This window comes from Gasterosteus aculeatus, chromosome 15 (genome assembly GCF_964276395.1).
Source record: "Gasterosteus aculeatus chromosome 15, fGasAcu3.hap1.1, whole genome shotgun sequence".
Lineage (NCBI taxonomy): Eukaryota > Metazoa > Chordata > Actinopteri > Perciformes > Gasterosteidae > Gasterosteus > Gasterosteus aculeatus.
The window spans coordinates 7,270,044-7,286,202 of record NC_135703.1 but is presented as its reverse complement, the minus strand read 5'-3'; the positions used below and the strand labels follow the sequence as shown (position 1 = coordinate 7,286,202).

General features: G+C 43.2%; 1 protein-coding gene and 1 long non-coding RNA gene across 6 annotated transcripts; one reads left to right on the top strand and one right to left on the bottom strand.

Annotated features, from left to right (window-relative positions):
• Positions 1–358: 358 nt before the first annotated feature.
• LOC144388438 (uncharacterized) lies at positions 359–2,276 on the bottom strand. The gene is made up of 2 exons (XR_013452825.1): positions 1,310–2,276; positions 359–1,194 (listed from the first exon to the last, which is right to left on the bottom strand). It is a non-coding gene; the product is annotated as an uncharacterized LOC144388438 (long non-coding RNA).
• A 750-nt stretch (positions 2,277–3,026) lies between these two features.
• On the top strand, positions 3,027–15,938 carry grhl1 (grainyhead-like transcription factor 1). 5 transcript variants are annotated; one of them, XM_040198772.2, is made up of 16 exons: positions 3,027–3,235; positions 5,211–5,400; positions 5,637–5,710; positions 6,294–6,424; positions 6,515–6,750; positions 7,247–7,326; positions 7,637–7,790; positions 7,912–8,023; positions 8,196–8,290; positions 10,082–10,325; positions 10,685–10,812; positions 11,960–11,988; positions 12,172–12,257; positions 13,786–13,871; positions 14,299–14,363; positions 14,552–15,938. In XM_040198772.2, the coding sequence occupies exons 1-16, from the start codon at positions 3,216–3,218 to the stop codon at positions 14,664–14,666; spliced, it is 1,845 nt and encodes a 614-aa protein (XP_040054706.1). In that variant the 5' UTR covers positions 3,027–3,215; the 3' UTR covers positions 14,667–15,938. The 5 variants fall into 5 exon arrangements, 4 of the variants coding, with proteins under 4 accessions (XP_040054706.1, XP_040054707.1, XP_040054708.1 ...); XM_040198773.2 differs by having other exon boundaries at positions 3,229–3,425; XR_013452824.1 differs by lacking the exon at positions 3,027–3,235 and adding an exon at positions 3,247–3,447 and having other exon boundaries at positions 13,786–14,213.
• The last annotated feature ends 221 nt before the right edge of the window (positions 15,939–16,159 follow it).

Here is a 16,159-nt window from a genome sequence, read left to right as displayed (position 1 = left end):
TAACCCACGCATATTTGGAAAATACATCGATACACGTCAGTAAATACCGCACAGTATCATTTTCCTCAGCATATTCACCCATATCAACTAGATCAGCCTGAAACTGTTTGTCAATGCCGCGGACCAAAACCCTATTCCTCGGGAAATGTACGGCTGCCTTGGCGTGTAATGTGTACACGTCTTGCGCTAGTAGGTATTCGTTAACACTAGATAGTGACGGCGTCACCCCGGTACATTCTCCAACCGCATTGCGAAGTTTAGACACACTGCCTAACCCTCCCGGATGGGCTGGGTCTAGATAAATCTTCTGTAGAGTCCCTTCCATGATAATACCAAAGTATAAATGCCCGACAGTTCATTCGTTACAACATATTTTATTTCTCTTGTACAACATGTGACAAGCAGATTGATAGTATAGTAGTATTTCGCCCCACTGCAAAAGCAAAAATACATTTTCAGTTATAAAAACACTCAAGAACTTCATTCATTTTCGATTTCATTTTGTTTTTGTTTTTAGCATGTTAGATTGTTTTTACGCATCAATGTCTGTCGCATCATCATCATCATCATCATCATCATCATCATCATCGGGTACCTCCCATGCTTCATACGGGTTTGATACTTCTCCCCACAACCTGCCAAGCTTTTTCAGTTGGTTCATTTTGAGTTCATCTTCCCCGATCAGTGTATCATACATTTTCTGGATACTTTCAGCCGCATTGCCTCCAGATTTCAGCTCGTCAAGAAGTACTTCCGCACCCCCCTGGATGCGGTCTGCATCGACCTGAAGGTCATTCATATCCATAAACAGGAGGATGGCGGATATGAAGTTGTCATTCCAGAGCCTTTTCATCAGCGGATCAAAGTGTAGTTCGTAGAACCAGTCACATGGATATAAACACGGATGGTTTTTCTGACTGGGATTATTTGTTTGACAGCCGTAGCAGATCTCTATATTATATTTAACCCAGACCTTGTTCAACAGATGTAGCACCCCGATTCTAAGGTATTCTAGGAACCGTGCAGTATCCTTAAACACCTCGTGAGGTTCACAGAGCTTCTTTTCTTCTTCTTTTTCTTGTGTGGCCGTCGGTCCGGGAGGCGGAGTCTGAGGCGGGGTGTGAACCATCAGAGCTGGAGGTGAAGGAGAAGTGGGCGGGGTCCATCCCCCCTGGGTCCCTGAGATTTCAGAGACTAAACAAAAAATGTTTTTCTTTTTTTTATGATTCTGCATGAATTAACATCAGTGACAGAAATATATATATACATATATATATATATATATACACACAACATTAGCATAACCCACCTGTCATTCTTTTAGATGATTGAGGGGTGAATTATTTTCGGTCTACACATGGTAGTAGATATACCAGGTTGCACACCGCTCGGTGTATTGTCGTAAACAAGACGTTTTCTAACAGCCCCGTAAGCCTTACTGACGCTGTCTCTCTGGATAGATTTGTCAATCTGACTAAACACTTTTTGCAGAGCGGGCCAGTCACACCACTGAACAAAGAACACGAGGGGGAACCATATATTAAACTCTTCAATGGTAAGAGGGTACGGATGCTCTCTCCATCCTCGGCGGCCTCTTTGAGCTACCACATACTCTCTGTCTTCACAAACGTTTAAAAAAATGAAATCGTCAGGGCGTCTGTTGTACCGATCTGCCATGAGATGGTGTATTTTAGGCCCTGTTGTACTATACCACTGAACAGAGTATAGAGATTCTAGAAAACCTGATTGTTCAAGATCTATGCAGACAATTGATCGAAACTGCTGCCAATCTTTTACAGACATACACCCATGTCGACCCCCCACAGCAGCCTCATCATCAACTGTTTCACCAACACCCCCTCCTAGCTTGTCTTGGGCCTTGATTCTAGAAATCATAGTGACCGTGCCATCATAGTATTTAACATTATACACGTACCCATAAACACCCTCCAGCTCTAGCTCTACAGCCGGCTCTCTAGAAAGACATCCCTCACGCTTTTTCCGGCTCTGGGAAGCATCTACATCTGTATAGCATGGGCTATTTTCTGTAGACATACCTATGTCAGTCTCTGCGGCCTGCTCCATGCAATATGCAGCCTGCATTTTGCAAAGAATCCGTGTGCACAGCAATAGTAGCGGAACCAGCAACAGCAGCAACAGCAGCAGCAACAGCGGATGAGGCCAAAATGAGTGCGTTGGTGGTGGAGGTGAATAACACATCTATATATATGATGAAACCCCTCCTACAGTCCCGTGTTTCCGGTCAAAACTAACGCCCATTGCATAAAACACCCACTGATATGGCAAATTTCCAATCAAAACCAAGCACATCATCGTCAAAAATGGTTTACGTATCCATTCGTAAAATGACGCATTTCCGGGGCATGACTTCAAAATGGCGGCGGTCACATGCCCACCCCACACCCCTCCTACCCCCCAAAAGTTCAATGACGCATTTTTCCGGTCAAAATGGCGGCGGTCACATGCCCACCCCCCCACCCCTCCTACCCCCCAAAAGTTCCCTCTTGCACGCCCTCTGGCATGTGACTGAGGTCAAAGGTCACATGCACGCGCAAAAGTAGAGGCTATATACTACTGTCATTGTGAACTGAGTAAATTGTTAGCCTCATAACTTGCATGCATGATTATTAATGCATTCATTAATACATGCAGTGATTTTTAAAAGATTACATTTAGCAAAAGAGAGGCCAGGGATGTTGTTGCTTGAAATACTCGTTTTTTTCGCCCGTCAGTGTTTCGTCCGTTTCACCTTTTTAAAATTGAACCCTTCAATTGCCTCATCATTTAAATAAAAATAATCAATTATTTGAAGACATCTCTTTCCCAATTATTAACCACAGCATGATAAAATCCCAGTTGTTGATGCTGCTCCTCCTCTGGCTCACCCTGGGGCCCTCTCCTCAGGTAGGCTGCCAGGTCCGCCAATCGCAGCCTTGGAGTTGGTAATTTACAGTTAGGCCCCGCCCCCTTGCACCTGTAATCCAATCCGCGCGTCCGTCACAGGTAAAACCGGCCTTAATTTCTCAGCATTGCCCCAAAAAAGCGAGAAAAGCCGACAAAACCCGTTCTCTTGAAGGGGACACCTTGTTTGTTGCCGCAGCCCTCATCCAGCGTGAGCGGTGGAGTTTTTCCACGGCAAAGAAGACGGATCGGATTTTCAGTACCAACTAGAAAGTCCAGTTCGACCGACCAAAATGTCACAGGAGCATGACAAGTAAGTGTCCTGACTCTGCACTTACAGCATGCACAATCAGCACCAGACATTATAATCTTCACTTACTTCTTAATATTGTGGGGATTTATACACTGTTATTCTGAGTTCGTGGCACTGACGGATTAATTTTTTTTAAACACGGTGGTCCAGCTGCTGTCCGATATTTTAAAAATAAGCTCCGATATTTAAGGTATTATTTCTATTTTTTAAGGGTGAGTTTACTCCAAGACTTAATCTGCAAAACCGTAAAGCGATTATAACTCATAATTTCCCATGGTGTGACTCCGCGGATTTCACCTGTCATGTTCAAGCCTGCACAGGTGTATCTCCACCTGTCGTGCGAGCAGAGGCGCCTGTTAGAATAGAAACCGTCCCGCGTTACGGGTGGGCGGTTTGATGTTTGATTTGGCTTTAAGCAGCTCTAACAGTTATGAGGATGGTCTCGATGATGTTTGTTGGAGAATAACACACATAAACCTCCGCAACGAGCCGTCGGCTGAGGAAACCGACTCATGTGTTCATGACGGAGTTTTGATCGACGACTCCACTAAAACCTGTTTATTGGTTCGATAGTTTTCATGTTGGTGAAGACACTTTTGTCTATATTTTGTATGGTTTTTTTGAGGGCGATAAGGAGGGACGTTTTGAGGGTAGTGAAATTGTACACCTGCTAGGCGTTGGCTCCACTTTACTAGCAGAGTCTAAGCAAGCACAGGGCCATATGAGGTTAGTGGATTTTACTCTCCGAGAATCAAAGGTTTTAGGTGACAAATATTTGATGCTAAATTGTCCCGTTCTCTAAATGTTTGAGTTATTTTTTGCTTTTGGGAAAAAAAAGAAAAAAAGAGAAAACAAGTGAAATCTAACTACATTTTTGTCTAAAAAAAAAAAACTCTTTAAACTTTTTTAAAAAAAGAAATTATAGTCCTAGAATATATGTCCAGTTTTATTGCTGGTAAAAAATATTTCTTATTGGGTTGCCTTTCATGAATGGCACAATTAGATATTTACTAATCATCAGCTTTGACCATTGACGGGAAAAAAGCTGTATTTGTTGTAGATACTCGACATGGAAACTGAGCCAGTCTGTTTACACTTGGTTATAATCACTTTCTAATGGCAGTTCCATTTAGCGGTAAGATGATTGAAGGCGTCCTATAAATGTATAGTTTCACAGAGAAGCTAATGATCAAAAGTCAACTAATAACTTTGTTACTTTGTTGGTTTAACACGTCTGAGTAAATATAAGCTGAGCGAACATTGAAATTCACTCCGAGTGTAGTGTTGTCTATCAGTGCTTGAAATTGTGTATTCATTAAATGTTCACATTTAAGACGTTCAGTTCAGAGTTCAAAGAGCTTAAATGAACACATTACGACCATTAGCAGCAGATGAGACACATCAAAACACAAGCTGGCATACGTTCTTATCTCTGTCCAGTTTACAAAGCAATGCCTCTTAAGTTCCCGAAAGACTGAGAAGGAAAAGGAGAAGCTGCCGAGGACTTCATGGGAAAGTCATGATTGTCTTACGAAAGCAGTACGATGGCGCTGGAATGTGACCGGGTCAGGTGCCTCATTTGCGGTCAGCTTGTCATTTAATGAGAAGTTCCCGAGTTGTCGCACCGGACGAGCCTGTCGATCATCTTTTTGCTTGTTGCACAATCATTGACAAGCTTGAACAACAGGTCCTACATTTAAACAACATCTGCATGAGTGATCTCTGGCTGCTACGACCTGTTTGCTCTGAACAAGGTTCAAATTGAAGTTGTACGAAGCCAGTGAATAAAATTAATCTTTGGGATTAATTGCTTCATTTTAAGTCTACATCTGCTTAATTAAGCATGCATGAGCACTTTTTACGTACATTACATGGTTAAATAATGTGATGGAAACTTTTAAATGCATTGGAAGGAACTTGAAAATGGTAATAATTCCTTTGTATAGGCCACTAATGAAACTTTTTCTTTTCACAGTAAGCGAGCAGTCCTGGTTCTCCAGAACGAGCCGGGTTATGCCGGCCAGCGCCGGTCCTTCACCACAGAGGACGAGGCCTGGAAATCCTTTTTGGAGAACCCACTGACGGCTGCCACCAAGGCCATGATGAGCATAAACGGAGACGAAGACAGCGCTGCAGCTCTAGGCCTGCTGTACGACTACTATAAGGTAACCGTAGCAGTGGATCTGGAGGCAATCAGTGTGCAAAAAATCTTGCAATCGGGAGTTGGTTACCAAATCTTTGCAGGCTCTGCCTGTGTGAAATCTTTCCATACCAGCATCCGACCAATGAGCAGCATCTGTGAGGCTTATGTCATGTAACTGATCTAGGACAGCAGGGTCACCCAGCTCGTTGGAAGTGATGTGGTCAGACGCTGAGCGGCTGTGTTTACCCTCCCTTACAGGTGCCCCGGGATAAGAGAACAATAACCCAAAGCAAGCCAGAGGCCCTGGTCTGTGATGTGGATCCCAACAAAAGGTAAGCAACAACACGATAAGCAGAGGGAAACCACGCATGAAGGTGGAACACAGGGATTCAAGCCCTTTCACATTCTAAGAATTGTGGAGGAGCACTTTGTTTCTCACAATTTTTCAGTCTAATTCAAAAGATTTGCGCTCCATTCAAAGTGAAAACAGAGGGTTACGATCATTTTATTCACTTATGATCTCTCTGACATCAAGACTTTTTTTCGGGAGAGAGACTCAAGGGTAAAAAACAGTCACACGGTGACACAAAAAGGACAACCGTGTAACACATAAAGATTTACATTTTCAAAGCATAACAAAAGAATAAAATAATTAGGCCTGAGAGCTTTAAATAGCCTGTTGTATCCGAATGTTGTGTAACCAAACACTTTATTTGTCCCTATTTGCAAAACAAAACAAAGAACATGTAAATAAGCCGGTGAGATAACAACTATGTGTGAGTTATGATACATTTAAAATATGAATAGAGGTACTGAAATGGTAGATTTGCTCAAATCATTGTATACAAAATCTTTTTTAATGTTAGTTTTGGTTAACGAGTTTCACAATCAGCATGTTGATCTTATTTGATGCAGACACCAGATCCAGCTGGGACACCCCATTCCACTTCAGGAAGGCGGTTTGGAAAACAGGATCCAGGTCCTCAAGGGGCCCTTCAATATCCTTCAGCTGGCCCAGGACAAGAGGGCCCAGTTCGCCTCCCCAGGTCCGTTCATATTCAAGAGCGCAAGCGGAAACGAGCAGCTTGAAATAAAAAGAAAAAAATCTGACATTTTGCTGTTTTTCGTCTATTCAGACACGACCGTCACCGTTTCCATTGCCGCCGTGCCAAACTACACAACCGTCAAGACGGAGGGGCCCGCTCACGGCTTCTCCGTGACCGTCCCAAACAACTGCGCCGAAACCGCCGGCCACGTGGGCGTTTATGACCGCCAGCTCGCCCACAACGTGGTGCAGTTCAGCCCGGGCACCCACACCCGCACGCCCCCCGACTCCACCTTCTCCGAGAGTTACAAGGATGGTTCCCAGGAGGTGTGTGTTTCGATCCCCCTCTTTCTAAACCCCTGCAAACGCCCCCCCGCCCCTCCACTTCTCCTCCACTGCGCTCTCAGATCTCTCCCATCGCACAATAGGATATTCACCTGATCCCGCGGAGCCAGCAGTGGGCTCAGCCTTCCCTGGTTTTATTTGAACATGCCAAAATAGCGGCCAGTGTGTTATTATGCCATTGTCTCACAAGCACAATAAAGTGCTATACGCTTCTCCTACAATAGCCAAAGCCCTTTCTCTCTCTGTTTTACCTGGAGGCAAATTACCTCAGAATGCAGTAACCCAACTAAACGCCTGTGGAGGAAAATCTGAAGAAGGGGTTAGCAATGTGAGGGAAAGGCCATTTGAACCAAAAGAATCAATGATGAAGTGGAAGACGTGGAAGATCTTTGCAAAAATCCATGAGGGGCACATCATTTAAACAACTGATTGAAGGCCATTTAAATGTTTCATCATCATCTGTTTTTTTCATGTGCAGGTGTATTCCTTCCCCGGGGATATCCAGTTGCGTATGGCCATGTCGCCTGAGGACTACACGCCGTTTAACACCGTGCTGGGGTAAGATGCACTGCCGCCTGCCCCACCGCACGACTTCCACCGCCATTCAGCTTTCTAACAAACCACCGCAGGACGGCCTCATTCCTGGCTGTCACAAGGGAGACACCAGACTAGCCTCCTTCAGAAAGACGACACACGGGCGATGTCTGGCCCTGCACACTTAAAGCTGCAGTTGATGAATGAAGTGTTTTAGCATTACGCGTTTTTACAACCGCTGTCGTTGCGATGTCATCCAGTTTCACAGAAATGAGCCTACATATTTTGAAGTGTTTACTTCATCAAGCTGCTTCTCTCTTTTACCACATTTTAGGAATAACTTTGAATACACCCTTGAGGCGTCCAAGTCCCTGCGTCAGAAGTCAGGTGACGGGACGATGACGTACCTCAACAAGGGCCAGTTTTACCCGATCACTCTCAGGGAGGCTGACCACAAAGCAATGCAGCAACCCATTACCAAAGTCAGGGTAAGGGTCCGAAATAAAACAAGACAACAATGTAGGATTAACCACTTTAATCAATTGCTAGACTGTCATTTCAACCGGTGACGTTGTAACCTTGTGTGTGTGTGTGTGTGTGCGTTGCCAGAGTGTAGTCATGGTGGTGTTTGGAGAGGAGAAGTGCAGAGATGATCAGCTGAAGCACTGGAAGTACTGGCACTCCAGACAGCACACTGCCAAACAGAGGTGTCTGGACATTGGTAAGAACCGCTTTGATTCAAGCTGTCAGTTTTGTACTATTTGGTGCAGCATTAAAGTGTCGAATTAGCGGCAAAGCGGTATCGCTTTTAGGAAAAGTTACTCACACATAAATAAAGATACAGTTCCCTACCGTTTAATCAAATTGACTGAACTGTTGTTTTATTGTGACAGCTGACTACAAGGAGAGCTTCAACACCATCGGTAACATCGAGGAGATTTCCTACAACGCCATTTCTTTCACCTGGGACACCAATGAAGAGGCCAAAGTAAGAGAATAAAAGGGACACTCATGCGTGGTCAACCGATTGACACCATATTCAAATCACAAGGGTGCCTCTGTAATTCAAGTAAGAACCAGAACATTGTTTAGTCCTCAGGGTTTTCACTTCCCGACAATACTCTTAACACAAGCCTTGAACCTTTCACATGAAAACACAACAGGCAAAAGAAGACTACTCCTCCTTTTCTTGTGTGTGTTTTGCTAGAATCCAGGTCCCACGAATTAACACCCCTTTGGTGGTGATCATCTCCTGTTCATTGTGGTTAAAGAAAATGAGGGCCTAAATGGAAGAGTGAGGATGCTGTCTCGTCCCCCCCCCCTCCTCTTGTATGTTCAGTTTTGTTGCATGGAGACACAAGGGAGTGTGTGGTGTGCGTCTTCTCGACTCGTCCAACCTGCCTGTCCACCCTATTGTGATGCTGTGTGTCAAGGTATTTCTGCACACCAGACAGGTGAAACAAAGAGTGCAGGAATGAGGAAACTCAGCAGGGGGGGAGGCAACGGCTGGATCACAAAGTCGACAAATAAAATCCTGCTTAACGGGTAAGGGAGAGGACTGAAAATAAGAGCTCCTCTCCTTCTCTTCCACCTCCATCTCTCATTCGTTGTTGACCCTCACGTCGGACCTGCCACCGATCAGGACGACTGAACAGACGAAGCGGCACCGCGGCGCCTCGCTCTCTGTGGGTCACAACTTAAATAGTCACGCGCAAAACCCCCCCCCAAAAAAACATGTTTTGCACACAGACACACACACGCACGCACCAGGATGTGGGTCTAACTGTCTCACGACCCGAGGCCTGTGTCCATAGGATGTTCATCCTTGTGTGTGCTCTTCTAAGCACCACCCAGCCGTGTTGTTTGAGCGTCTCATCAATTAGATGAGATGTTGGATGACTGATGAAAAAGTGTGTGTCTGTGTGTGTGTGTGTCTGTGTGTATTTACCTATCTTTCCCATTTGTCAGTGTGAGCAGGTGTGTGGCTTTCCCTCAGGGGTGATTGCTCCGCAGCATATGTGTATTGTGGCCTATTTGCAAAAGGCAGCCCCTCCCTTATGTTTACCGGCTCCGGGGCGGATCACTGATGTTATCGAAAGTGATGAGAATTGTTTCTTAAGGTTTTTAATAAAATATAAAGCAAACCCCATCTGAAACCACACGGAGGCACATCGAACTCATCGGCCCAAATATTAACATTCATGGTTATAGAAAATATTCCCATTTAAAAGGTTGACATCAGCCCTTTTTTCTCAGCTTGTCTAGATGATATATTAAATGCTCAGTGTTTATTAATCCAGAGACTTCTACTATGTTTGCGCAATGTACAAATACATCAACTAAGAAAACGTCTTCTTTCGGCTTCTCAATAGTACCTATATTGTCTGTGATATCTGCTGGGCAGCCCTTGGTTTCTCTCTGTTAGGTGCCGTTAGGTCAGAATGTTATGGTTATATATTTTGTTGACACAATGGTAACCTGTTGTCAATACAAGCAGCAGGAGGACAAGGGAGCATCTCCACGAGAGGAAGAAATATGAGCCTGTTATTACTGTAATTGACCAATGGAGGGCAACACAGGACACTGAATGTGGTCTGAGGACCGAGATCCAGAAAGGCCTTCATTGTTTCACTGAGATGCAACGTGAATGACAACCGTCGTGGTTTAGAAGCAGATAATGAATGAATGCTAATTGGTGTTTACTTTAATCGTTTTAGTTTGTTTCGCCAACTTGGACCTTTTCCCTGAGCTCTAAACGCAGCTGTTCCTCCCACCACAGATCTTCATCTCCGTCAACTGCCTGAGCACCGACTTCTCCTCCCAGAAGGGCGTGAAGGGTCTACCTCTGAACCTGCAGATTGACACGTACAGCTACAACAACCGCAGCAACAAGCCCATCCACCGCGCCTACAGCCACATCAAAGTCTTCTGTGACAAGGGGGCCGAGAGGAAGATCCGAGACGAGGAGAGGAAGCAGACCCGCCGAAAAGGGAAGTCCGCCGAGCTCAACCCTGGCCTGGCTTGTGAGTCCCTCAGGAGTACTTCACCTTGTTTGGCACGCATCCGAAACTTTTAAATCATGTGTTTTAGATTCTTATCCCAACTGGTCCCTGAGTGTGGCCGCGTTAGTGTTACACTTCATAACAGACGTCTGGTTCCCCCCAGATAGCCTGTTTTAAAGCTGCAATAATGAACATATTTATGTGGTCAATGGGATATTTTTGGCCGTTAAATATAAATATACATACATAACATAAATGTTTTAACCAAATTAACCAAACACTATGTCAATGTTTTCCAGCTTTATTGTGCTAATCCCAGGTAAAGACATTTAATGGACCCCTAATAAACTGCCCCCCCCCGTTGGGTCTTTTCCTCACAGTTGCGGATGCCAAAGTTCCCCTCCTCCAAAAACGCAACGACGTGACCTTCTTCAAGACGATGAGCGACCACGAGACCCAGCCGGTCCTTTTCATACCTGACATCCACTTCTCTACCTTCCAGCGGCAGGTGAGAGGCGACTGCACAGACGCACAACGACGGGTTAACAAGTCCCGCCCGTCGTTTATCACCGTGAACATTTTGCATCACAAAACCCTTATGCAACATCGGTAGCATCTACGATGGTCCATAAACAGTTTTATTTGTGCCTCCGCCCACTCATCAGCCAGCTGGGTCGAGGTGACATGCGTGCTTACTAGTTGGCAGGAACACTGAGTTCTGCTCTGGAGCTCTGAGTCCCACGTAGCAGCGGCTGTGTTTCAGACCTGCTTACTCACAGGATGAATAATTCACCGGTGACTCAAAAGGAAACACTCGGTTTCAGAAGATACTACCGGAACTGCTAAGTGCATGTGTTTGTATGCTGAGAGGGAGAAAAAAAAAGAGGTCAATTTAGATACCGAGAATGAATTCCAATGATGTGTAAATGCAGTTTTACCGGCACGGTTCGTCAGGTTTTTATCTTCCTCTTACTGGACTTTGAGCTCTGCTTCTTCAAGTCAGGTCACGCTTTCAGAGTTTGTGTGTGTGGGTGTCTGCGTGTAGGCCTGTACACATCATTTCAGGCCCGTTTCACGATCTCTTTGGCACGTTAGATGAGTTGCTTTAATTGTAGGAAATTACTTTACAGGAAAAATAAATTTGACTTTATGCCATTTGAGTGCCCCCTTCTGGAAACACCACGAGCTGTTCCAACTAAGTGTACATTGCACAAGCTAGGCCGAGAGAGGGACGCAGAGTTATTTTTGGTGTTACTGATGATATTGAACCTGACTGAACTGTCAGTTTCCGATAACCTCTGGGTTTACAGGGTTCCCTCTCAGAATAGACTTATGTTTGCAGACTGCAATCGATCCAGTTACAGAGAAAAAATACAGTTTTCTAAGAATGATTTTTACTGACTTTCACATTATTTAAGATAATGAATTGGTTGAAGGGGTTTCATGCACTCTATAATTTCATGTGTAATTCAACACAGCAAACACACATACAACGTGTTGCTGCACTGTATCTTTGTGTGATAAAGTAGTACATGTCTAAGCATGCATTTCAGGATGTATTTGAATTGTATTGGGTACCCAACCCTCATGTATGTATAGATGATTTTACTCTCATCTTCCATGAGGTCATTTCTTTGTTTCTGTTCCCTATGCAGCCATTCCCGACAGAAGACGTTGAGGAAAGGTGAGTTCACTGAGGCATTGATTTTAAATTAGCTTTTAAAGTCGTTTTGAAATGAGACACCTTTTGGCTCCTTCACAGTTCGATCAACGCAGGGATACATTGGTTGTTGCTAGGAAATGACTGTTGGCATTGTGTGCATATGTGGGGAATTTCAGTAGTAATTTATCTGTGTGTTCACTGCAGCTCGGGCATGAAGAGACTACCCTTCAGTGATGAAGAGTTTGGTTCACCCCCAAACAAGATGGCGAGAGGAGGGGAACCCAAGAAAGGTACTACATGTGTGTTTACGTGTTTGTGTTAGATGCTGATCAGGAGACGTGTGTGTGTGTGTGTTGGCCGTGGTCGGCACCACTCAATCCCACACTCTCACTTTTTCCCTCACACACTCTCACTCTCTCTGTCTCTCTCTCCCTCTGAGCCACGTGATTATTTCAGGTCTTTCAAAACACATACACGTGTCCAAAGTCTTTACTGACCTAACAAAATACCACTGATAACTACGTGCACTCACTCATGCAAACAGGTCTATGCCCTTTACCCTATAAACTATTCATAGGCAAGCAGCAAGCTTGATGCTAATGTTAATGAATGTTTTAAGATGTGATATATCTATTATATCATTATATCAATGCGATATATATATATATATGTATATACATATATATATAAGATGTGATAGGAAGGTTATGAGCTTCAACTTGATCATTTAAAATATTATTTTACACAGATTCCACATAAATACACCTGCATAAACATATCAATAGCTTCAAAAGATGATGAAGACTTTTAAGATTCAAGTTTATTGTGCAGGATTTGAATCTGGAATTCATATAGAGCGAACCACAGGGAGCTTTTTCCAGTGATCATCTAATGCTCCTCTGAAATACTGCGCACTTTGCTTTTTAGAGACCTGATGAGGTCACTCTAATGCATAAAACACAATTTGTTGCCTAAAGTGGCCCTTAAATCATACTAAATTGAGGTAAATATTTAGGTGAGGTTTTTTATAATCTTTCTGCAACAGCAAATTGTCATTTGCGCAGTGTTTTGACAGCGATCATGTTGGCGTTTGAGTGAAAGAGAGAAGTTGCAACGTGCTAAACAGCTTCCATGGAAATGCGTCCGGCTCAAAGAAAGTTAACCCCAGCAGCTCCGTGAACTGTGGCGTACATGTGCTCAAGCATTATGAAACACAGCCATATAGTCACTAACCTGCTTCACGTCTTTCCTATTCTGTTTTGCTCTGTCCTGGAGCTCAAACTAGTGAAAGAATTCCTTTCTACATAGTTAGATTTCTAAATATTTGTTGTGTTTGGAGACCACAACAGGTTGGAAAACAATATGAGAAAATCTATTTGGAGTTGATCTATTTCGAGAAGACGGAGGATTGTGAATGAGAGGTTGGACCGTCCGTGTATGAGGAGTGTGCTTTCTAGGTCTGCTAAGTCTGGGCCCAGTGCCACTTATTTGTGCCTGGACGAGAGCCTGTAAGTGCAAGTCTGGCAGGGGAGAATTTAGTTTATAGAGTACATCTTCAAAGTCACTAATGGCTTCAAACACATGTGGTCAAGTGCTTTTTTGCTTCAAAATGGAGACAGGGATGGAGCGAAGCCACAAATCCTCAAACCCACACGAACGAACCAAACCAGCTTCTCAGTCTGACGAAAAGGCATAATTCACGCCTGACAGTGAGGTTTAGTCGCGGGCCAGGTTTGGGGTTTGTTTTTTCTATCCCATGAAGACACATGCTTTGCTCTGATAATTTCCTGTCTATTTTTTCTCTTTTTCACCACACAGTCCTGCTGTACGTGCGCAAGGAGGCGGAGGAGGTGTTTGATGCCCTCATGCTTAAGAATCCCACACTGAAAGGCCTGGTGGAAGCTGTAAGTTGACTTCAGATCATTGTACAGGCCTACAAAACAACGAACGGTTAAAGAAGCTCTAACTTTAGAATACAAGGATAGGAAAAAGAGAGAGAGAGAGTTAAAGGCACGCGGGTGGGAGGTGCAATAATAGCAGTAATGCGGGAAACCGGTGGGAAAAAAGGTTGTGGAAAAGAGGGTGGGGGCATCCTGTGCAGAAGAGGAGAATATGGGACAAGGCTGTGACAAGAAATCAGAAAGAGAAGCATGAAAAGAGGCAAAAGAAGAAGAGAGAGAGAAGCGTGAGGCCACTTTGTTCAGGACTTATGGAGAAGCATCAGTGGAATTGGTGAGCAATAACAGGTGAATCAGGTGTCAGTCGAGGATTAGAATTCATTTTATTTTTCTTTCAATAATCTAACGTTGATTCGTATATTTTTTCTACCAGATTTCAGAAAAGTATGAATTACCTTTGGATAAGGTTGGAAAAGTCTACAAGAAGTGCAAGAAAGGGTGAGTTTGATTCATTAACACTGCACTACATTATCTGTTAAACTTTAAAATAAAAACTTTTTTTTTTAATAGACATTTTTTAAAACGTGCATATAGTCGTTTAATTACGTACATTCATCCCCTTTTTTGGGGGGGGGGGGTGATTAAGGTGATTTGAACTGGTCCCTAACCCCCATGACTCATAATAGGATTCTAGTGCACATGGACGACAACATCATCAAACACTACTCCAACGAAGACACCTTCCAGATCACCATGGAGGAGATGGGCGGCATGTACAAACTCACCCTCACTGAGATCTGATTGGACGGGAGCGGGTGACGTCACCTGGACCAGTGAAAAGGAGGACAGACAATGTAGCCGTCAGGAGTAGTGGTTTACACATCCAGCTATGCAGTGATTATGGACTTTGTATAAATCCCTGTTGTCATTGCGCTGTGTTAACTTCAGAAGAGTCAAATGTCCCACAAGAGGCATTGTAAAAAGCCATCGCTTCTAAAAGATTGCAATTCTGATTGGATATGCAAGTCATACATTTTGACTCATTTTAAAACGATATGCATGCAAATCCACAAGTGGAGGTTTTTATTGTTATGACCTCTTTATTTTGTATTTGGGAACCTGCGTCTCAGAAAGTACCTACTTTTGTAAATTTGTGTACGGAGCATTCGTGGTGCTGCTATACCTCATGCTATGCAAGCAGCAGTGTTTCTTATGAGGGTGAACGTCTTTTGATTCCTAAAGCCATAGCACTGATGATTACAATCTGTAAAGTTGGGGAATCTGTGCCCGAAATGAAGAGGGCAAATTGTTGATGGAGCCCCAGTGGTTCAGTGTATTAATACTAAACAACATGGCAGTATTTAGCGTGCAAACCTCTTCAACCGTCGTACAATTGGGTTGAAATAATGTAAATATTTGTTGTATCCATTAGCATAGAATACACTTTTTGTGAATGAAATGACTTAAAAAATGTTTTTGGTAGATCAATATAAAAATATTATTACTATTTTTAAGTATTAAATAGTTACTAAATATGTATATGCGGTAGCTGTGTTTTAGCATTGTTATTTATGTATGTTTATATATGTTATAGATATACATATATGGATACTAAAACACAGCTACCGTTCCCCTGTAGAGTACTTTATGGATTGTGGATGAAATAAGGTTAATAAATGTCCAGTTCGGTGCGGCTGTTCCAGAAGGGCAAAATGAAATTTAGGTTCGGACACGTTTGGAAAAATTACATCTCCTCTATTACCGTAACTATGGCATAGAATACATATAATTGAAATATTGCTGTATATACCCACAGAAAAAATCTATCTGATCCCTCCTTTTGTATTTCAGTACTTATTGTGTCTATATTTATTAACAGATGGATTTGGGTCATTGTTTTCTTTTTAATTTTAGTAAATACATAAAAAAAATGTGTATTATTACTATTAATATAATCTTTTTATATGAAGTTATTCTAACCTTACATGTCGAGGGAAAAAAAGTTATTTGTGTGTATTTTTTTGTAAAGGAATTGATGCACAAAGTGCCCAATAAAAGCTCTCCAGCAGCTTCTGTTTTGGTTATCTGAGCCCTTTCTTTTCTTGTAATCGCACACGCTGTTTGACCTTTTTTTATTCATTTTCAAAACACAGCCTTTGTGAAATTCACAGTGTTTACAACATACCTATTCCAATATGAAGCGGAAAACAGAAACGGATCTAAAGAGATTCAGAAAAAAGCGTCATCTCTCCACAATTAACGCACATGCACACTGACAGACACAATGGGGATTG